The following is a 24,766-nucleotide window of genomic DNA, read 5'->3' as shown; positions in this document are numbered from 1 at the left end:
AGTGAACAGCTACCTAATGCAAATCTAAAACAATACACATCCACACCTTCAATCTGCTTTTTTAATCACACCATAATAAGGGAACCTCTTCATACCTCTGCTCGTTAGCTCTTTGTTACATTATTCATGAGCCATCAAAAGTGTGTGTGTAGTTGTAAAATGTCACACTTTGAAATAAAGCTTAAAGTCGTGACTGTGCTCACATCTGGAGAGTTTCACCTCAAATTCAGAGTGGTGGTGTACAGAGAACAAATGCCCAACAACATATCAGATCCACCATATATAAACCTGAAAGCATGTCCTACATTATTAATTGCAGCATTTGGCATGTTGCAAATGAATTGCTTCTGTGTTTGGCTTTGAGAATAGGCCTAACCAAGCAACAACCGACAAGGGTTTGGCAACAGAACTAGGTTAAAACCCAAACATCTCAAGTGTTAATGGAGGAAGAATACTGTAGCTGGCGTGGAAGCAGGGCAGATAATAACAGAGTAGATTGAATTTACAAGAGCAAATTAATTGAAGAGTAGGGACAGTGAAAGAAAACAGAATCCATCAGAGAAAGCCTGAATCAAGGGTTTTACAATAGAACAATGCAGAACTGAGCGGCCATTTGGTACGTATTATTTCCCAACCTCTACTCTGTGTCTCTGATAGAATCCGATTAAGCAAGAAAACAGGAACACCCGCTCCACTGGTTTGCCAAAAGTGTCAGTCAAACTAAACAAGCTGGAGGGAGATAATGAGACATATCAAGGACACCAGTCATAACTGTATGACTTTGGTCAGACCTAAGGACACTAATGAGTGTGCAAACATAAGCATATACACGTAGCATAACAATGCACACTGATAAACAATCACATCCTATGAAATTCATTAGATCCATCACTGCATCTATAAACTTTTACAATTAAGGAGTGAGTGTGTTTTTATGAGTTCTTACAGTAAGGAGAAGGCTTATATTCATGTCCTGCATAAAATACTAACACTTGTGGCAAAATGTGTCAAACATGCAGTGCTGATGTCTATGTAGCAAAAACATCTAGATGTTAGCGCCGCTACAAAGATTCAGATTATCTTTCACAATGTGGCTGTCAGTGGGGCTAGTGGGATAAAACACTGCTTGTATGTTCTCTGGAGATACTTTCAGTGACGGAACCAGGATGTTCGAACTGTGTGAGTGTGAACTCACGGCTGTCCTTCGGGGGTGTTTTCAGGTATGGCGATCGTGAAGGAGGCGTTGGTGAACTGTGGCGGCCGCTCTCCGGCCACCACAGAGACGAAGGCCGGGGTGCTGCGGCTGCCCAGCCGGTCAGCGGCCACCACGGTCAGCAGGTACTCCCTGTCGCGCTGCAGGGGGAGGCCCGTGGTTCGCACCTGGCCGCTCTTCCTGTCCACTTCAAAACGACCTTCGCCACCTGGGGAACACGCAAGTTTCAGTCTGCATCGCCTTTGACAAGAGGCCACGGCATGAAGCAGTCTGAATGCAGATAATGCAGTTTACGGAAGGTACATCAAACACACCAATAGAAGATAAAATAATACCTCAAGTCAGAGGACACACCCTGCAGAGTACGAGATCTTTTAATATGAGTTTAGATGTAACTCAATCATAGCTCAACAAAACAGCAGTCAGCATGCTTCTTATTAAAATAATGCATTACATTATCCATCACAGTCATGCAGTGTGCTGTGATCCATTTTACTTTTATTTTTCTTCCAGAACATCCGATATGAGCTCAAGCTGTGCTAATGAAGTTAAATAGGACTGGACAGTTGTTGTTAAGATTTGAATTCACAAAGTAGAAACAAGGTGATGCTAACCTACATGTAGCTCACAGTCACATGATATATAGTACGATACAATATACAGGATATATTTATATGTTGTATTGTAGTTGTGGATCTTACTTCAATTATGGATTTATTCCATCAACAGTCCTGAATTATAGCTGAAGAAATGTGATGATCACAAAGAAAGATGTGATTAATTCAAAACCAATGCAGATTTTGGTCTGGACACTGACTGAGTGGTTTATTCAGTTTATTCACTGGGATTTATGTTATAATCCTTTTAAAGGCTTAATTCACTGTATATAGGCAGAGTTTTAAAAAGATTTTAAAATAAGCATATGTAATAAGAAAGACCCACAGTAAGAGAATTATTATATTGACTGGGAAACATTATGATTCATGTTAATCATTTGTCTCCTTTCAGACCAATGAGGTCGGCATGTTAATATAATCCTGGCTCTATCCATTATGAAATGGATGGAGCCATAGAAAATGGTTCATGGCTGCAGAAACAAAGCAGCTAGTTACAACTAGTACAAAGAAACCCATGCATGTGCAGTAGACCAGCGTGTGGTAAGCCATCCACTGTGAAGGTAATTTGTAAAGATCATTTTTAAAGTTCCTTAAAATGACTGTATAAATTAAACTAAATTGAATTGAATCCTGAGATCGTCTACGTTTAGTGAACAAAAAGTATTAATAATCTAAAACTCCTCACATACGCAGGCACTCTGAAGAAAACAAACAAACCTGAATGAATGAATAGGACAAGGTCTGTTTGTGCGTTTTATATCCATTTCAATTGATGCTGTCATACGCTTTCACAAACTGAAATTACAAGGCTTTTTCAGGAAAGCTTGAAGTAGGATCTTAAACCAATTTAGATTCATTAAACCCACATCACAATGAGCCTTTGCAGCAGCTTGTTGCTGGTCATTTAACTTTGTCGCATTGTCTAAAGCTTTAACACAGCGACTCTAGGTTCCCCCCATTGTGCATGCCCAGCCATTTAACTCTACACAAACCCTGCACGGTTCAGGTTCTGTCTTTGTTACTAATGCAGTTTTAGAGTAAAAACAGCTGTGTATTGGCCGTTTGTGAAATATTCATCCAAACAAACACATGAAATGGGGCCAAGCCACCTACATGCTTTTTGGCAGAGTCACGTAGGGCGGCACAATTATTTACACACAGGACAGAGAACAGATAGATGGACATGAATAGCATGGGTCCATCCAAACACAGATGATGTGGCTGAGCTCAGGGGTGAATCTAATGTAGGATCAGACCCTTGGGGCAGCTCTGCCCCTAATGACAGTGTCACAGCATCCAGTGTCTGTTTGACCAACCAATTATAACATATAACTGCCTGTACCATAGATTTAAACACAAGTCTTCATATACTGTAATAAATAATTAACCTTTATTGATCGCACATTGGGGAAGCTTATCTATGCATTTTGACCCCTCCCCTGGGTCAGCAGTGGGCAGCCGCAGGGCTGGCGCCCTTGAGCTGGCTTTCCTCATAATGTTGGATAATGAACAGTGGCCTTTTGCAACTGCTGAGATGATTGGCTGAACAGTGACCATTTTCATTGTGGTGAAGCTCTCTCGTTCTCTACAGCACTTTGCAGCACCACCTTGATTCGACTCAAGCGGAAGAAGCTCCACTCTGCTGGCTTGCTTGACATGGCTGACATCGAGCCAATTCCAGCCAGTGCATGACGAACAGCTGGGATCCAACTCACTGAACTCATAAATAACCCCTCTGCAAGCTGTTAGAAAAGTTAAACGCCCCTAAATGTAGAGTGTGATGATTGCTGTCCCTGCAACTCATCAAATCTCATCTTTAAATCATCTTTGCTGCTATCAAATTAAATTGTTGTGAAGCTATTTGAAAATACTGTTTAGGAAAAGTCTTATTATAGTATAGATATAAAAAAAATCTGTTGACCATTACAGACCAACAACTGTTGTCAAGGTAAAAAGAGGTCCACATGCCTCAAATACCTTGTCTTCTTTTATCCAGTTGGCTTTACTGCTGTTAACAATACACATTAGATACAGTAGTCAGACATGCAGTGTCTCTATCACTTAGAAGCAGCAGTTACTTACAACGCAGCTCAGTTAATGTCCTTTCATGCATCCATTTACTATGTGAACCATTTATCCCAGTAAAAGGTTGCAATAGTTCTGGAGCATATCCAAGCAGTCGTTGGTCCAGAGGTACACGCCGAACTGGTCACCAATCAGTTTAATTCCATTGGATTTATATACATTACTGGAACTACAACAGTCAGGACAAGCCACCACCTCAGCAAAAAGGGAAAAACCCTCCAGAGAAGGTTCACATTTACACTTACATGGAATACATAGGTGTGGCCATGTCACTGCATACAACATGAAGTGGCCAGCTGTGGTAGATTTTCTGCAGAGCTCAGATACAGCTATGCTATGGATGTAATTCTGAACAATGTCCTTTCTAATATGTGTAAAGTTACCTGCATCTGTCGCAGGTTGTTGTTGTTGAAAAACCTCTACTTGGGATGTTCCACACCTACGACCAAAGCTTTATCATCATCTTCCTTTCTTTTAAAACATCGCCTAAGTGTTATACAGTTAAATTAATTATTTAGAGGTACTGCATGTGCTCAGGAGCTGAGCACCTGTAAAAGGTCTGAGCCTGATCCCCTGGGCTTAGTCTGATCCTCTCTGTCTGGTCAGAAGTCTGCTTGTGTCAATATTTCAAGAAAAAATGTTAGTTGTTGATCAAATGCAGCTGTTTTCAGCTGCATTACTGCAAAAGTAAAATGTGTGTGTGCATACAGATAACGAACCAAAAAACAAACACCAAAACAACCTACCGTCAGACAAGAAGTACTCCACTTCACCATTGTTGCCCTCATCCCCATCTACGGCATGAAGCTTGTAGACCAGGGAGCCTGCCAGGGCATCAGGGGAAACCACAGCGAGATAGGGAATAGGAACCATGTTCCATTCCGGGACATTGTCGTTTACATCCGTCACAGTCAGCTCCACCCTGATCATGTACCACTCTGGACCTGTGGGAAGAGGAAACGAAAAAAAGGAGTTACATGCAGTAATACTCAGTTATATACACATACTATTATATTCTCTTCTACTTTTGTGAAGTAGGAAAGAGCAGAAACCACATTGGTCTGTTATCATTTATTATATCATCATTAGCAGCAGGTTTTAGGCTCATTTGCTACACTAACAAGCCAAATGTCAGTTTATAGCATAGTTGAACACATGGCTTGTTTCTCCTGCTTTATCTCTGAAGATGTTTCAAGCACCATTGGCACACACAATAACTTTGCTACAGATTTAGACAAAAACAGAAAAAACAAACCAATGAGCTCATGGATTCCACTCCAAATGTCATCCTAGTCAAGTATTTATTAATTTATTTGTTACTTCCCAACTTCAGCAGTCGGTGAGAGTCACTGCTCTGACTCTGCGAGTCCAGCAGAGCAAATCATGTGACACTCAGCCAGCAATAACCTGCTGTTTCCGTCTAACCAGCTGCTCTGCTCTGGGAGACGCAGCGTCATTCCAGCAACGAGGGCAGAGTTGAAATGTAAACAAACCAGTGCCAGACGCACACGAAACAACCGCCCTACAACCTGCTGTTGTTATATGCGTCAGGATTTAGCAGGTGGCAAAATGCTGAAGTCTATACCACACACTATTGTTATACAATAAACTATATATTGAATTTATCATTTACAAAAGCACTTTGGCGACACTATCTTCTGAATTCATCACTCCAGTGCTTGATAACGTAAACGAGCAACATGTCATTAAGTACAAACCGCAAGGTAGACCCCCCCCCCGCCTCTGGGTACAGGGCGTAGCTAGCTAGGCTACCTGGCCCAGCTAATGCTATAGATAGGCTACCTGGCAGAGCTAATGCTATAGATAGGCTACCTGGCGCAGCTAATGCTATAGATAGGCTACCTGGCAGAGCTAATGCTATAGATAGGCTACGCTCACATGCGGTGCTGCACATGAAACACAACGTTCGCTACTAAGGCTAACACCTAACGCTTACTCCAATCACCTTCACGTAGCTCCATGACATTGTACTATATAAACAAATACACAACTAAAGTCATGTAAACGCCGCTCCCGGTTTTACCTATAACCCATAGCGGACCCAGAGCTGCTATAGTATTAAAAAGCAACCAGCTGCTACTGATTTGTGATCACGGTTTTGTTGGCGAACCACCTGTGTGCACCTCATAAAAGAAATACTTTGTTTTCTGTATAGAGAAATTTTTGACGGTCCATTTACATAAAATAACAATATTATATTAACAGAAAATAGAAATCCAGTTGCAATTGCATTTGTTTATAAAATCCTAATTGTCATCACTGTTTAATTATACAAGAGGCAGATTTGGAAATGTGAAGATGCCAGCTGTTAAATTCAATTTAAAACAATCCTTCATATAATTTTTTTTGCAACAAATTATTGAACGTTAATAGACCAATAAAATGTCTATTTTTTCGTGTTTAAAATAAATTTATATTACATATATATTTTTTAAATTCATTATCTGCAACTTTTATTCAACTGTCATCATATTTCTTCCCTGAATGCTTCATGCGGACAACAGAAACATGATCCTGAAGAGAAAGGCAGCAGGCCAATTTCTACATTCCACCTAGTAATTATAATCAGCGCTGCGCTATCTGCACCTGTAGTAAACAGCAATCACACTGACTGGTCCCACACAGACCTCATCAGAACACACACCTTCGCACACACAAAGATGGTGCAGCACAGCGGCGTTTGCTGGTCACAGCAGGGAGGCAGGGGAGTAATTTCATGGCAGGAGCCAGAGGATTGCTCTCAGTTGTGTCAGGTTTGGCACCTTTTGAAAAAATAAAAAAGGCAGATTCTCCCGTACCAAAATGTAACGCCTAAATTGTCCTTTACTGTTGCGACATCATGTCCTGGCGATGAATTTTCTTTAAGTCTGCATTTCGTATTCTCGAGGTGCGCTAACAAAATGCAAGAAATTAGGGGGGGAAAAGTGTTTGTGTGGAAGTGTGTGTGAGAGAGGGAGCGAAACGGATGAAAAGGTGGATAACAAGAGATCACGAGGAGAAAAAAAATGTTTTTTTCAAAGTGAGAAGGTGCAAACAAGTAATATAAAACACAGCAAGAAAAATAAGAGCCGAGTGTCGCATCAACAGGATTAAGAGTGAAACGCAGAGGCAGAGCAATGACCCTGCGGTTGTTATAGAAACAGCAGAACAACCAAAGGAAGAGTAGAAGATGGAAGAATTAGGAATAAAAAAAAGGAGTAGAAAAACAACGACACGCAGGCAATAGCGTGAATCAATGGCAGTAGATAAGAAGGAGCTTGGGAACGTTACACAAAACATAGGCGAACGTCAGGAGAAGACAGAGGAGCAGAATTAAAATATAGCACTGCACTTGACTCTGGGGTTCAACCAGTGTATTTGTGGATGATCTCCCTCTGTCTCCACACACACACACACACACACACACACACACACACACACACACACACACACACACACACACACACACACACTCTCTCTCTCTCTCTCTCTCTCTCTCTCTCTCTCTCTCTCTCACTTCCTCTGTCTTTATCCCTCCCTCTCCTTTTCGCTCCCTGTGGTCATAACAGATTCAGAATTAATTGGCAAAAGGACAATGCAGCTTTGGGGAAGAGGGGACGGCATTACCCAGATAATAAATCACTGGGCTAATATACAGAGCCAAAATGCATCTTACAGACGCACACTCGCATTGACATAAACACACACATACATACTCGCGCCCCTGCACACGGACACTTTTCTCACTAATAATGATCATCAGTGGATTAGTGGCTAATGAAGGAGAATAGGGAGATGCAGCCTGATGCCATCCCTCACGCTAATGCATCTCACTGGATCTAATGATATGTTGCGATCTCCAGAAACAGAGGAACCTGCAATTACCATCAGCGCTCGTCCATGTCCTCCGACCTCACTGGCTCCAACAGGGTGAAAGTGGAAGAGTCCCTCCATGTTCATTTTCTCACAGCATCTTCCTGGATTGTGCTGCTGGTGCAGAGTCTTAGGGATTCACACTGAAAACTGACGCTGTGTTTTTGTTGTGTTTAGGTTTTCATGGTCTGAGTGCATTACGCTCGCACCTTTGACCTAGACCACAACAAATCAGAATGCTACCTCAATAACAGTCTGCAGGATGATACTTTGCCAACACATACACTAACACTTATCATCTGCTGTAAGCTACTGGTGGAGACTTATCCCATCCCAGTTGATGAACTGGTCTGGACTATAATGCACCACCCTGTGTAATGGCTGTCTAATGGACAATATATCTGGATAGATATCTGCTGGATTCCATTACAGCATAAAACAAGACACTGGTTTCTTCCACCACAGAAACCTTAACAGTCCTACTTTCACTTTTGGCAAACTCGTCTTCATTTTGCTACCGTCTGGTGTAAAACAACCAGACATTGTGTGTTTATTGTGTCCTTCAACTACACCTGACACTGACCAGACTTGCTGCATGTATATTTTAATTTTTATTTTACATATCCAGGTCACCCCATTGCACAGTTATTAATGAGTATAATAATACATTTTTGCATAAAATAGAAATGAACCCACTGGTGTACATCATGGAAAAGAAAACATTTTTTAGGCTTCATTATTAAAATGCACTAAAGAGATAAGAGGAACGAAGGCACGGTCACCCTGTTGACTTGTCTGCACCACAGCGTCTGTGAGAATGCTATTGTGCCGGTGGTTGAAAGCTTTTACGGTTCGAGTTGTTGTAATGCTACGTACCGTTTTATTCAGGGATAATGGATGTCAAACGTACTGGTTCTTAACCTCTTGACATTTAATATTCTGTCAAGTTTATAAAATAACCTCTGAATTGAGCTCTGAAAGTGCGGAGCTGCAGAAAGCGATTTAACTTTGAGAATATCAGCGTTGCAGGCTTTAGCCAAGCTCTCAAGTCTTTATAAATATAAATGGTAAAGGCAAAAAGCAGAAAACCTTTACTTGCTTGGACTGTGGCACGTTGACTTTCAACACCCTTCCCTTTATTACCAGATAAGCTTATGTACAAAATCCATTCACAGCTGCTTCTAAAATACTTGTCATCAACCTGCCAACTCTCATTTGACATGGTTGCAGACGTGCATGGCTCAGTGCAGGCTACAGTGCAGCACAAGCACAGCTGTGAAAAGAAAACCTCGTCGAACACAACAAGTTATGCTCCATGTGTTGCGTCTGCTGCAAAGTGTGCTGCTGCGCCGCGCTCGCGTCCAGGAGAAACACCGGCTGACATTTGCCGCTGCTCTGGGTGTCACCTTGTTGTGATCTCGCACAAGTAGCTTCAGTCACACACACAGACGCACACTCCCGTTTCTCACACGTTGAAAACGTGCTTAATGTTGTGAATATCAGCGGAGACAAACATTGGGTTTGAAGCGACAGGCGGTAAACTTAACCCGTGCCCTGCTGCTGCTTATTTCAATATATGTGCTGGTACAGTATGCACATACTACTGTATACTACACTGTGGTATAGTGCATTTAATACTATGCAGCATAGACTGTAGTAATGGTTGATATCACAACATTGCATTGCACAAAGAATTTGAAACTTTTAAATATAGTCAGTCACAGATGGATCTCACACCCATTGGCTCTTTATAGTGGCTCAGCAAGAGACCAATGGAAGGACGCTGCAACCAATTCGACAATTCTGGAGGTTTAAATTCAAGTTCAAGATTTACAAGCAAAACAACAAGGGACAGTTCAGCCACATGCACTTATTCAAGTAGTTCCACACTTGATTTTAAAGTTTTTATGTTATAGTAGTTTCCTATTCATGGAAGATAAATATGTGGCTTTTGTCCAACGCAGGAAGGCAGTAGGAAAAGTCCTGTTTAACAACTGATGGGGTAAATACACACCCTCCAGCCTCCCTGCTCTCCTCCAATGACCCCAATCAGCACCTTTCTAACGCTAATTTTCTCAATAGCTCCTCTCTCTTGCTCTACATAGAGTACTGTAGCCATCATGGAGAACTCCCCATTCGACTGGTCGGCTCTCGGTTTCATTTAGCATTAGCATGCAGCGCTAACTATTACGATCTCCAATCCACCCAGAAATGAGTTTCATTATATCTGACTGCATCTGGGGCGTGTGCGTGAGAGAGAGAGAGAGACTCGTTGAATCTTCGATACATGCCCACAAATTTGAAAGAGTGAGAAATGAAGTGAGGCACAAAAGAAGCTGGCAAGAAAGGAAGAAAGAAACAAAATGGCAAAGTAAAAGAAAGGGACCAAGTGACGGAGAACCAAAGAGCGCGGGTGAAAATAGCAAAGAAGGCCAGTTAATTAAATGTCCTCTGTGAGGATTACAAAGGGCTATTTGGCCCTTACTGGTAACTGTTCCATCCATAATCTGTTTAAATGGGAAGCTGCCGCTGTCTCGCTGACTTTTTTCACATTTTTACATGGAAATGCCAATTAAATCAAGGGATGAGGGAGCGAGAGTCACACAGAAAGAAAATCAAGCTTTAGTTCTTACACTAATTGCAAATGATACAAATGGGTGGCCAATCGTTCCACTGCTTATTCTTCCAGCACGGCAACTCATAATTAAAATCCTTCGTACAGCCAATATTGTGCTTTCACGCAATAAGAAATTTCAGATCCCCTGGTCAATATTTTCTGTAGGTACTTGCTACAAATGCGCTGTAATATCAAAGGGGTCACAAGGGGTCAACAACAGAACAGCAACAGCACTTGAAACCTTCAGCTAGGCCCGGCTCCTCAGAAATACTTAAAGACACAGAACTATGCGCAGCGGTGCAGCGATTAGCACTGTTGCCTGACAAAGCAGGACCTGGGTTGAAGATTGTCAGTTCAGCCAGGAGCATTTAGGTTAACTACAGGATGTGTGTACTGTAAATAAAGGTGCAATGCAAAATTCAGACATCAAGCCAACTGTTACATAAGACTTGAAACCTTTTGGTTTGTAAAACATTTGACCGCTCAGTTGGTTGATTGCACAGGCCTAGATTTGGCCTTGCAAAGCCAGTAAATGCTCAGTCCCTTCCTGGATTACTCTACTTACCAACACAGACGCATACCAACTGTGATACCGCCTATTGTTTACCACCTCCACCCATCTGCTCCACTTAGAAGGCATTAGTCTCGATACCTCAGGTGACGCAACCCACACAGCACAAAGGGACGGCAACGTGTCCCTTATTTACCACTTTACTAATTGCTGAATCTCTTAATTAAGAATAATCTAGTTCAGGTCAACGTGTGTGTGTGTGTGTGTGTGTGTGTGTGTGTGTGTGTGTGTGTGTGTGTGTGTGTGTGTGTGTGTGTGTGTGTGTGTGCGTGCATGAGTATGTGTTTAATTTGCAGTTCAGATGAGGTAATCTTCAAGATCACAGGCTTTGTTCAGTACTATTAAGGTTTGCTGGGATTCAGTTGGAGATTACAACCCTTTAGTGCTGTCTTTTTATTGAATAGCAAAACACTGTTTAGACAATTGGTGGTGAAAGGTGCACTTGGTCTTGAACATTAAACCGAAGCTTCAAAATGTTTTTGCAAACAACAGAAAAAAAACTCAATTACAGTACTTCAATCAGCCTTATTCTATCCTGACGATGACGTTTATCAGGATGTTGAAGTAGAGACTGGCTCCACTGAGTACACAGCGTTAGCAGCGTTAGCATCGGGCAGTTCCATAATCCCTTTCCGGTCTTTAATTCGTTCACCAATCGAAGATTTTGTTAATGCTCAACATTCTGAATGAATAAACAGGAACTGAACCGTGGAGAAAACAAACTGCAGGCAGCAGTGATGTTTAAGGGGGTGGAAGGCGGCCAAGCAAAGCTACTTTAGCCTCAAAATGATATATATCTAATAACAACAATAAACAATAAATGTGCTGTAACAGATTTTATCACAGGGATCATGAACTGAAAAGACATCCACTCTTAAACTCGACCACAGCAGCCAGCTATTAACTCTTACTTCTTAACGAATTCAAAAGCTAAACAGGTAAAAAGGATGATACAGTACAACTATGATAAATAAAACTAAAAATATTCAACTTAACTCAAGATTAAAAACAAAAAGCTAACGCCCATAGAATACATTGCATAAGCTTTGTCTCCAGTGTTGGACTCTTATCCTTTGCTTCAACATGCCACAGTTCAAGTAAAATAGCCTTTATTGATTGATTGAATCATAGGAGAATCTCAACTTAATATATTGTCTCCCTTCAAGACACACAATAAAGCCAGTGAAATGAGTTTTCATGCCTCTAAGCAACATCATTTATATCTCAGGTCCTGGGTTTCACCACCGCGTAGCCCCGCGTCCGCTGCTCCCCGTCTCCACACAAATCTGCTTCCCTCTTGTCACTAAATCAACCGTTTCACTGAACACAGTTCAATCTTGGTGAAGAAACACAGACACAGTCTCAGACAAATGCACAGTGATGGCGGAAAAAACGGAAAGTAAACAAACCACAGGTGTCAGCGGCAACTGATGTGGGCTGACACCGAGTTTATACCATCATTTGAAATTCACATCAGTCATGTTTAGGACCGCGATGCAGGTGTTTGGCCTTACAACTCATTCTTTAGTTTCTCTTTGGTGCTTTTCAACTGCAACGTGGGTTCAATGAAAAAGTTTGACTCTGCAGTACTTCAGTGCTTTGTCCTGATGCCTATTGTATTGTAATTAGAGAGGTTCCCATGCTCAGTGGCTGATCTGAATGCTTGTGGCACCGTTCCAGGGTGACTGACCCATCCCCTGGCACTGCCCACAGCACAGGGAGCTCCCACTTTAATGCAGTAGCTGTCCATCAGTAACTTTGCTGATTAAAAATGCTGTTCCTCTCTATTCTTTTTATGTAGACTGACACTTGTTGGCAGCTCATGCAAACCTAAATATAGGTACGACAAATTAGGAGAAAAGCACAAAACTCAGCCCGCCGAAGTATTTTTTCCTAATAACTCAATTAGTTAATAAATTAGTTTTACTCACTTAGTTAAACTTCATTAGTTTATATAATGGTAACACAGAATTGACCTGGTTTGTTGTGCAGCACTGCAGGCACAGAGCACTCGGAGCATCCTGAGCAGGACCACAGCATCACCAGGTGGGACTAGTTCAGTCCAGAGCTAACGTTGCCTAAAAGGATACTGTGCAGCCCTTATTCCCCTCAGCCTCCACTCTGTGTGGCGCACAACACTCAGAACAAAGCAATACTGTACACAGAGCTAGAAAACTCCATTTGCAATGTTGCACAAAAACAGGCATTTTAGGAGGCAGGATGGGGCCGACTGGTGAAGAGCATGTCAATAAAGGATCTGGCGTGGATCCCAGTCACATTTTAATTGACTCGCATTACAGTAAATTTCCGATAGCCCCGCGGCGCAGGGACGCCACCTCGCCAGGCTCTGCGCTCCTCTGCCTCTTAAACTGTATAGAGAGCTGAAATTGAGAGCGTGAGCTTCATAGCCCATTATTTCCATATCCACTCTTTTACTGGTCCTCCTGTCAACTTCCCTCTGCTGATTTAGAAAATGGGAGTTAATTGTTCCATCTCTCATCTGCACTCTGTTCCAGCAGTTGCACTAGGCTAGCAGAGGGGGCCGGGAGTGGAAGAGATAATGAGAGATAAAACCCGTGATGGATCTGGCAACCCGCTTGTTTGGGCTCAATGGGAATGGCAGAGAATGAGGACTCCAGTCCAAAACCTTGAGGCTGGCGAAGTTCCATCTTTAAAAATAAAATAAAAAAAAAACAGAATAAGAGAGCAAAGGAAAATAGAGAGTGGAAGAGTCGAAGACAGGCTGAATGAGAGACAAACACAAGTTTATCTCGGTTCATATATACATAATTGTCTGCATGTGGTAAAACTGTATGTTTGTATCAAGATTGGCTTAATTTGGGCTTTGGTTAAGTATAAACTATGTCAGATATCATTTTCTACAAACTATCTAATGTCTAACTAAATATCTGTTTTGGAAATCTGACATGTTTGGTTTTTAGCCATTAGCTAATATGATGTTGAATTTCTTTTTTTCTGATGAAATCTGGAAAAGAAAAAAACAAAATGAAACCTTGAAATGTTTTGAGAAAATTTTGTTTTTCCACCCTGTCACATTTTAGTTTATTAAAAAAGTCTTTTATGAGATGGTTGGTGCTTTTCAGTGAAATTGAATATTGAATATCCCACTATCTGGTATAATTTGCCATTTGTAAATCTCCATAGTGGTTATTTTGTCCCTCTACCTTTGGCAAAGGAAACCATCACAACCACCACACAAGCAGGTGACCGAACGTTTTCATTACGGTTGTGGAGAAACAGGAACATTCTTGTTATCAGCCGAAAATATAATACAAAATTGAGTGAATAAACTCTTTTTCATGTGTAAAATGTAGATGTGGCTTTGATAACATCTTTGTTAGATCTGCTGCTAGTTGGGGAAGGGTCGATGCCTTTGACTCCTGCAGCAGCATCATACCAACAAACAGCACAGCATAAAAGCAGCTAAACGGACTATCAACTGGATTATTAACGAGCAGGCGTGACCGGATTAACGAGCAGCTTTGGAGCCAATCTGAGGATGGTGAAATCGACTTGGAACTCACTTCAGCTCTTTTCACTCGCTCGCTTTCTCCTTTCTTTCTCATTTTTGAGTAAATAACACGAAGCAAAAACTATTTCTGAACAAACCTACGCACGAGCGGGAGACATTTCCTCACGGATTCAACATGGAAACAACAAAAACATGCTTCCATAAAACTGTACTTGTGCCACAAAATGGCAGACGTGGTAAACAAGGCTAACAAAAGGGTGAGGACATGGGGCATAATGAAGCTGGTGACCTGGCAAAGGTCCAGTTGAGTGACCGAAGGGGACAATATGTTGACAGAGGCAGAGGCACAGGTGAGATGAGGGATTTAATCAGGTGGGTACGATGAGGAGGTGGGAGTGGCCTAAAGTGGGGGGTGTGGCCAGAAAGCGAGGGATACAGTAGTACCGTAACTGTATGAGCGTATGTGTTGATGCCATTAGGATCTTTGACTTCTTCATCCACACGTCTGAGATTGTTTCTGGAATTTCTCACATCATCATCAGAATCATTTTAATCACGATACTTTACTTTGTATCAGCGAACGATACTGTATGAAAAATTGACAAATTGCAAATGGCTGATTACAAATCAAGCCAAAAGTTCCAGGAGCTTTTAACAAATAGGGAAAATGGTTACCTCCATCTTAGTTTTGACCAATACAAATAGTGCAATCAGGACCAGAGGAACCAGTTGGACGTCTGAGCGGGAAGTTATGATGCTGTTGTGCTGCCGCTAGTCTGAAGCCTCTGCGACAGGCACGCTGGGTCTAGTCCAGTCAATTAGTGCAGAAATGATCCAGCAGCAAACACTTTTGATCATCTCATCAAGTGATGTGCTTCTGTCTTTAATCTGGCTTGTCAGCAGGACACCGGACTGCTGCATGTTTGGAACTGAGGGGGAACAAGCAGCAAAACAACAAAACGAGTAAAACTGTGCTGGCAACTTTAAGTCAAAAACCGTCGCAGGCAACCGCATCAGACGACGTCTCCTCATGATGCACGGATCCACGGCCAGTGTTTTTCTAACTGTTATTTAGATCTCACCCGCTGCATCCTCTCCCGTTGCTCCCTGTGAACGCGCGTCCGGCAGCGGCGCGCGGCGTTTGTAGGTCGTCCTAATCACCTCCCGCCGAGGGGCCTCGGGGGCCCCCGCGTCGGCCGCGTCTGTCCGACGGGAGCACATCGCCCGCGAAGCGGAGGTAGCAGAGGTCGGCGAGGTCGGCGTGTGCTGTGAACTGTACAACAACTGAAAACAGCTCACCCAGCTACACAAGCAGACGCAACACACATTCAGCTCTACAGTAAAACACAGATACATCCAGCTAATATTCAATAAGGTGCCTGCATGGTTTGTTCAGATTTGAATGATGCAAATGTTAAACGGATTATTTAATTGCTGCCTTGTCACAGGTTTGAGCTTGAAACACTCTCCCTGTGTGTCTGAGCGTGAATGGTTGTCGGGTCTGTGATAGACTGGTGATCTGTGCAGGTCGTACCCCACCTCTCAGTCAATGACAGCTGGAATAAGCTTCAGAAGCACCACAACCGCAACAGGATGAGCGGCGTAGATAACGGACGGTCGGACACACGCTAATGATCAATTATTATGATACATATTGGAGAATAGAAGTTATAAAAAATGTAAAGGCATTTTCACAGGCTTTCGTAAAGAGGAAAAACAAATTGTGTTGATGATGGTGAAAGGTCTGACTGACCACGTGTGAGTCAATGCCTCAGTTAGGTTGAGCTTCCGGAATCTTGGAGTTTGGTTTCATCGTTGGATGCGGGAGCGTAACGCGACATGAAAAGCCTTCTCACCGAGAACGTGTTCCGTCCACTGCTGACACGGATTAAAGCACTCGACTATTGTGTCAACCTGGCACATCTGAAAGTGGATAACGGCGACTCAAGTCCACTTCAGCTCACCTCGCCCTGCTGTGATCCAAGATTAGCCACTTTGCAGAGTTTGAGAATTTAACCCACTTAACCCCGGGCTAACTGGCAGGGAGCATTTAGGAGCCCTGAGCCAACCAGCATGTGCTGCGAATCCACAATGTGACTGGTGCTGATGTGATAAAGGCTCCTTAAAATATAGTATCTTTTTATACTCGCGCTATGATGTAGCTCCTGCCTCCAGCTTTGACATCCGCACCAAGACTAGAGGGATGTACGTCTCCATTCCCACAGTCTCAGGCTGGGATAGATGTGCTGTGTCATGGCATCAGCATCACTCACATCACCCCCCCCCCCCCCCCCCCCCCATTATAAACATCATCTACATCCGTGTCAGTGGGTCTATCCGCCTCTCCATCTGTATGGTTCGGAGCGGTATCGTGTCTCATCTCGGCAGAGTGATGTGAAATGGCAAGTCGTCAGGGCGACGAGCGGCCGCCGGCGCCGGGCGCCTGTCGCTGCGGAGGAGGATCCCGCTCGTTTGGGGGGCGTGCGGCGTGTTGCGCTGCGTGAGCGTGAGCGTGCGCGTCGGCGCACACGGGAGGTCGACAGCTTGGGTTCCACCGACAACGATCTGCTCCCCCCTCGTCTCTCTGTCCGCTTCGCGTCGTCTCTCTCCTTCCTCCCGGTGCCTGTCTGCAGGTATCGGCCTCCTGCTGTGTTTCTATCGCCGGCCTCTGGCTGCGTTTCCATCGCCGCCCCCTGCTGTGTGCCGATCTCTGGCCACTTGTTTTGTGGCCTGTGTGAGCTGAGGCACATGAGGCACATTATTTTATTTAATTGCAAACAGAATCGGTTTGAATGTATGAGGTGTATGTTTATCCATTGTTATTAATTAGACGCGTGGTCCCCATACTGTTTATGGTTTATGACTGAAGCTTACATGTAGATATTGAAATGACTCAAACTGCCTTTTGATCTCTCAAAATGGCAACACTGTGTTTATTACACAAAGTTGAAAAGGTCTCTGGAATAATTAAAAAAAATCATTATTAAATGTTTCAATGAAATTCTAATCATCACACACAAACAGTGCTTCTGTTAAACAGTTCTCCGTTCGTGTTCAGCCTCCAGACGTGGGGAGTTATTGTTATGGGTTCACTGTGGTTCTAAAGACGTTCCTCTGCCTCCTGGAGCGACTCTATATGTTGGACCTCCATCTGTTGTCCTGTTGTTGGATGGAGCTCTTTTACTTGTCTTACTTCCTTCAGTCTGTGTCCAGTGTCCTGGACTCACTCTGCCAGTGTGGGGACTGAGGCGTCCGTGCCTCCAAGCAGATGCTCTAATGCAGTTGTCTTCTTGCTTGGTTGTGCAAAAGGTCCCACCACTCCTCTTTCTGTGGGCGGTGGAGGATTGATTAATGTAGCTACGCTTCAATAATTCAGAATTCCTCCGCGCGGTGCATCATAATTTTGGCATTATCCGACCACTGCGATGCTTAGTTGGTGAAGTACAGTATGAGATCAACCCTAAAACACTCTAAATGTCAGTTTTAAGTTTTAAATGGCAAGACATGCAGTGTATAAAGAATATTAATGGTAAATGACACAAGCGGTTTAACAAAAGCCATTTATCTGCTTATAGACACCGCACTAAAAACAGTAGATCATCTAAATGGCGCATCCTCCAGGATTTATCTCTATGTGGGGTTTGTAGGACGCGGCTCACCTGATGCGCTGTCAGGAGTGGACAGAAGTGTGTTGAGCTAATGTGGCCGGTGATGTAAGGAAGACATGTTAAAACCTCAACCACAAATTAGAAATGGCCTGAAATCACATAGTGGCAGGTGAATTTATCATCCACAGCAGGACAAGCATCTACGACGTATGTCGGGCGCTGCTACTCAGTCATTTTAATATCAGACCCCATCAGGAGCCAGAGACTCTGTCAGAGAAGACAAACAATGGCCTAAAGATCACAACATAAAAAAAGGAAAAGATACTTCATAGAAACAGATAATCAATAAAAACAGCATAAGCTACACTGAACCCCCAGACGAGGGGGAACGGAGGCGCGATGGCTTATCTTGTTTACCGGAGCCAAGGCCGCACTTATAAAAACGCACCATATGAAATATAGGGTGACGCTGACAACAAAAGTCCAGCTCCCCTCACTTCTCTCAATCAAAGAGCTCAGAGGTTATTACTGTGACGGCTGTGTTGCACATCATCGGTGTCCGGGGGCGATAACACCCTAAGATGACAGAGAGGAGAGCGAGGGGCGCGGCGACGCTAACACACATTGGCAGATGCAGATCCGCCAACAGATACGCGAGCGACGCGCGCCCAGCGATCGCTGCAACGGAGGCGGCTCATTGTCCTGCTGCACGTTCAGGCCGTGCTTGCTGCTTTCAGTTTGGCCTCGGGGTCAAAGGTCAACCCTACAGCAAGTGACGCCCTCTCGTGCTCATTTTGCCCAAATCTCCCTCACACTTCAGGCGACGCAGCCGCCGGGAAGCGGCCCGAGAGCTGCAGCGATGACAGCAAGCGCCCGCATTGATTTTACCTCCAAATTAATGGTGAGAGCGAGCGCGGGTGTGAAAACACACATTCTACCTCCCGCTGCTTCTGATCCACTCTCACTCGTGTCCGTGGAGCTGCAGCTCGTTTCACCTGCTCTCCGTCTGGACGGCTAATCCTGCAGCTTTACAACCTAGCGAAGCAGCTAAAGAGGTGATTGGGCCTCAGATCACACTCGGACCCGCACTCCATCCACTCTGCTCAGCCTCTCGCTTTACTCTGCTGTTTGCCACACTGTCCCCAGGAGGGAAAATTCCTTGTGAATTTACGATAAATATGAAGATTTGAAGCTTACAAATGTAGCAGAAATAAGTAGAGTGAATGAAGTGAATGCATCCATGCTCTTTAATAGATTTGGATCCTGAAACAGCTTCTGACTGTACAACACATAGTGGAGCATATGTTTTCCCAACATGCTTTGGAAACATGCTCCTAATAAACCAATGTTGACGGAAAACCCAGTAATATAACATCCATCCATCCATTTTCTTAACCGCTTACTCCCTAGTGCGGGGTCACGGGGGTGCTGGAGCCTATCCCAGCTGGCTACGGGCGAGAGGCAGGGTACACTCTGGACAGGTCGCCAGTCCATCGCAGGGCAACACATAGACAGACAACCATTCACTCACACCTACGGGCAATGGAGAGAAGCCAATCAACCTAATGCACATTTTTGGACTGTGGGAGGAAGCCGGAGAACCCGGAGAGAACCCACGCAAACACGGGGAGAACGTGCAAACTCCACACAGAAAGGCACCAGGGCCGCCCCCGGGAATCGAACCCAGAACCTTCTTGCTGTGAGGCGACAGTGCTACCCACCGCACCACCGTGCCGCCGTAATATAACATTTGTTATTTGTTAGTTGATTGTTTGAAAGCTGTAATAGATAGTGATTACTGTAGCAACCAGCAAATATAGTCTGTAAATGTTGGAATCACATACCTGTAAATACTGTAAGCGCCCATAACTTTTAATGATTGAGGCAGAATAAAGTGCAAACTCACAGAAACACACAGTGAAGCTAAACGGAGTCTTTCCTGAGTCCCCAAGGAAACGGCCATCACTGTCAATTAGGATCACTCCACACTGTGGCCAATGTACTTTACTATAGAAAACCATTGCATCCTCCACCTCCCTTGCTTTTCCTTTCTCTCTCACACTCGCAAACACATACACACGCAAGACGCGCGGGAAAATAATAAAAAAAATAATAAGAAGAAACACATTATGAATAGTGAAACCTCCTGGGATCTCGAGCTACTGACAGCCCATTACAATTCCACTGAGACTGGAGATGGTTTACAGGCACTTGAAGCTCCAGGGACGTAGGCAGAGACACACACACACACACACACACACACACACACACACACACACACACACACACACACACACACACACACACACACACACACACACACACACAAACACACGTAAACCGAAGCATTTTAAACAAAGATGTAAGGATGCGCTCACACACACACACACACACACACACACACACACACACACACACACACACACACACACACACACACACACACACACACACACACACACACAGCACCATATCTCTGTTTAGCACAGTGCAGTGACACCGCAGGCAATTTCATATATTTTCAATTCTGCCGCGACAATAGCGCAGCTCTGTCAGTTGTACACACTGGGAATAAAAGCCCGGTAAGATGCATTAACTGTACATTAAAGCCGCTCTCAAGCAAGGTTTCATGTAACGATCCACCCGTCGCACGAGCCTAAATCACTCTAACAGACAACGGGTGGGGGGGTGGGGGGGGGTCCTAACTGTGAAAAGCAGAGCCGCACTATTTGCAGAGAGCGACTCACACGGAGCCGGAGTCGGCTGTCGACCGTCACGTTCTGCTAAGAACACGCTGTGGAACCAGCGCTGGGACTTTCACAGCGACAGGATGGTGTCACTGTGTAAGTCTCAGTCTGTTTTCATCCCATTATGAGCTAAGTTCAGACGTCACGGCTCAATTATAAAACATTTTCAAACGCGCCTAAATGATGTTTCACCGAGTTGAAAACATTTGCTGACGCAGAGCAAAGCTTTGCATTTTACATGGTGATTATACAAATCGTTCCCTGTAGTTCCTGGTAGGATTAAAGAAAATGTTTTTTTTTTTTTTGTGGACTAATTTAAAAAGATAGCTTTAGTCGTTAGCCTTGAAAAGCTCCTCTTTCTGTACGTGAGCTTAGCATCAGGGAACAAAAAAAACAACATTTTTACCACCACTGCTTTGAAAAACGCCTGTGCGGCAACAAAGAACAAGTGGAACATGAAATCACTCCCACTGGAAACGAAGCAGCCTGATGCTCCACCTCTGCCCGCTGCTCCCACCACTTGGGCGTTTGGTGCTGAGGTCAAGTCAAACCAATGTTATCAATGCTATTGCCTCTCTGGTGTGTGTTTGCACTGTGGACATATAACAACATTTACTGTAACTTGGCTAATGGATATTTTAAAAATGTGTACTTTTATGAGTTAAATTTTCTTGTTTTAAATTACAGATTGGGTTGATACATATTTAATGTTGAATTAAAACACCATGTGTATATATATATATATATATATATATATACTGTATATATATACTGTATATATTATAGTCTATTGCATGTGACACACAGTGCAAAGTGTCAGACAAGCAGTCGAATGAGAAGAAATTCACAACAAGAAAGCCGACTGTCGGGCAAATGGGCAGCAGAACATTTTCTGCCATTTCTACTCAGGGACAGAAACAGCTTCTAAAGACACACGACCACAAACCACATCATTGTTCTCTCCCCTCCACGCTGGACGACTGGTTCTTTCCCACGACACCTCTTCTCTCTCTCTCTCTCTCTCTCTCTCTCTCTTTCACCCCCCTTTTTCATCTGTCTATCGCCCACCCACAGCACACACACACACACACACACACACACACACACACACACACACACACACACACACACACACACACACACACACACACACACACACACACCGGCTGAACTTCCTCTTCTTCCCCTGCGAGAAGGGCAGGGAGTAAACACAAAAACCCACCGTGCATCTTTGTGTTTGCATCTGTGTCCCGAGCAGTAAATAAACAGGCGGAGAGCACTGTGAAATCATGACAGCGAGCGAGGAGCGAGGGGGAGAACGAAAGAGAGAGAGAGAGAGAGAGAGCGATATCGAGTCTTTGCAGGAAACTAAAAATGTCTGAGCGCATCTAGAGGATGCATCGCTTCCGCCGCCGCCGCACGCTAACTCACTCACACGGCACTAACGCACACATGCCGGACTGCCGACGTCCCTCCTTCACAGTCTCAGTCTGGAGACGCGCGGCGTCTGGTCGACACCAGTCACGCTGGTCGTTATTAGATCAGGTAAGTTACTGCACAGGTAACTAACTGACAGGGATGTTTCAGCAGCGACTAAACAACGAGCACAGACTTAACAACCCAGTGAAACAACAGGATCACGAGGTTGAGGCAGGAGAGGCCCAGCAGCATCGCTTTCCCCTCAGACCCCGACCTCCATGATCCCTCGCGCTCCTCACGCCCTCCACTCATTATCTGCTCAGCGCCTCCTCATGTGAGCGCCCATAGTTTTCAGGCGGTTCTGCAGCACGGAGAGGTCGCTCAAAAACTCTCTCAGAATGCGTGTGTGAGGCTGTGAAGGCAGTAATGGGGCCAAGAGCCGGACCTCAGCGTGCACTGAAGGATTGTGCTGCAGACAAACTTCAATCTCTACAGGATTTATGGTTTCCAGTAGTGACAGTTTGTCAATGAGTGATTCCATAATGATAATTAATGCTGCCTTTTAATTGCACAATGATTAGTGTAGTGATGCTTTTATGCATGTGTCACCAGTGCAGCCGAGAAATATGAGACTCTGTGAAGATATCGGAAAAGTAAACGGACACACTATTAAACATTTTCCATGATAATTAATGAACAAACCCAAACAGTGAGACTAGATTCATGGACATCTACAGTTTTAACCTCTGTTCTCGGGCAGAAACCAACAAATATTGAAAGTTTTGTTTGGAGAGTAGCAGATTTTTGTCATCAATGAGAAAACTATTTTCAAACAGACTACTGTAATAATCCTGTTATTTCATCACTCTCTGGGTCTCTTGTTCTGTGAGGCTGCAGTGTGTGTGACACAATTGTGTTGACTGGCAGCTGGAGAGGCTTTTTTCTACCTACAACCGGCTGGACAGATGCCGAACAGGAACGTCTGCACAGAGGAAGTGACATCATCTGTCTGAACCCCACAGTGTTCACGACCCCCCCTCCCCACTATTCTCTAGCAACTGTTGACCCCCCCTCCCCTCAGCCAGCCTCCCATTGTTGTACCATCGACCCAGATACACGTGAGTGAAGACTATGCTTGAGAACAGCAGCCTGTGTAATTTCACCATTAGTCTCAATCAAAGAGAAAGAGCTTTCAGGCCTCGGGACAGCATGTGTATGTGAGGGTGGCGCTGGATGTACTAGTGTCTAAGACGACTACGGGGAAAAGACAGCGCCATTACGGCCCTGGGGCCCCGGAGCTGAAGGAGAAAGAGAAGATAAAAGAAAATGAAGGAAAAAATAGGCATGTAAAGAAAGAGAAGGAAGGAAAGGAGGGGAAGAAAGAAGAGCCCAGGGATAAAGTGGGAGCCACATACAAGAAAGAAACACTGCGAACGGGGGAACGGAGGCAAAATGTGAAATGGAGCACCTTAAAACCATTATGTTTACACATTTAAGTCAGGATACACTCCTGCGTGCAGACACACACACATCACTGAGCATGGCCGCTGGGCATTTGGCATCTTAGCGTTGCCGGATTGTGCATCTCCCATTTCTCTAAGCGTTGCAGCGTGCAGCCTTAATCTGGTCTAGGCCCCCGCTCATACACTCCCCTCACAAAGTCCAAACACACGCAACGTGGCCCTCTGGCCAAGCAGTACAGTATGTAGGTGCCATGGGAAATTCAGATGGATCGCATGCAGCTGACGCTCACACACACACACACACAGTACACACACGCACGCATGCTAACCAACAATGAGGTAAGCGGCGAAAGGGGAATGGACAGAGATTATGTGACCTTTTGGGGGTTTACGCACTCCTTGGTTGTGTTCAGCTTCCAGGAGCGCAGGGATTAGGTTTTAATAAAGGGATTTGGGAACAGTGTGGAAGGAAAGAGATAAAACAGTAAGGAAGAGGAGGAGGGGGTGGGGGGTAAATGATACAGGGGAAAAGGGAATAGAAGAGGATGATGATGAGCGTCGGAACAATGATGAATGGCGATGCCGACGCTGGCGTCAGCAGTGATCAGCGGCAGCGAGCGGAGTGAGAACGCTGGTTTTTGATTGTAATAACAACACAGACATAATGATGATGCCGACGACGATGCTGGCAGATAAGGATGCATTAATGCGCCGCACTGATGAGAGAGAGTCTAATGAGAGGAATGCAGTGAAGACCAAGACGGACACACACACACACACACACACACACACACACACACACACACACACACACACACACACACACACACACACACACACAAATTGCCTCATCAGTAGACGGCGAGTGGACGTGACATTTAACATATGATCGCAACAGGGAAATCATGTTTCCCATCATGTGAATCCCTAGAAAGTGGACTTAATGACAGACCAGGCGCTGTTTTTGGGACACGGGTGGGTGGGGGGGGGTTCAGATAGCATGTCATTTCATCTTCTCCAACAATCATTGTTCTTAGCTTAGCAACAGGGACCTCCCATC

General features: G+C 44.3%; 1 protein-coding gene across 1 annotated transcript in view; it reads right to left on the bottom strand.

The window, feature by feature from the left end:
• si:ch211-186j3.6 (neural-cadherin) overlaps nt 1–24,766 on the bottom strand; it is a 190,521-nt gene that overhangs the window by 136,655 nt on the left and 29,100 nt on the right. The window contains 2 exon segments of the mRNA XM_029144225.3: nt 1,196–1,421; nt 4,662–4,859. Of these exon segments, the coding sequence (XP_029000058.1) occupies nt 1,196–1,421; nt 4,662–4,859 (424 nt within the window).

The sequence above is a fragment of the Betta splendens genome, chromosome 3 (genome assembly GCF_900634795.4).
Source record: "Betta splendens chromosome 3, fBetSpl5.4, whole genome shotgun sequence".
Lineage (NCBI taxonomy): Eukaryota > Metazoa > Chordata > Actinopteri > Anabantiformes > Osphronemidae > Betta > Betta splendens.
This window is presented reverse-complemented; position numbering and strand designations above follow the sequence as displayed.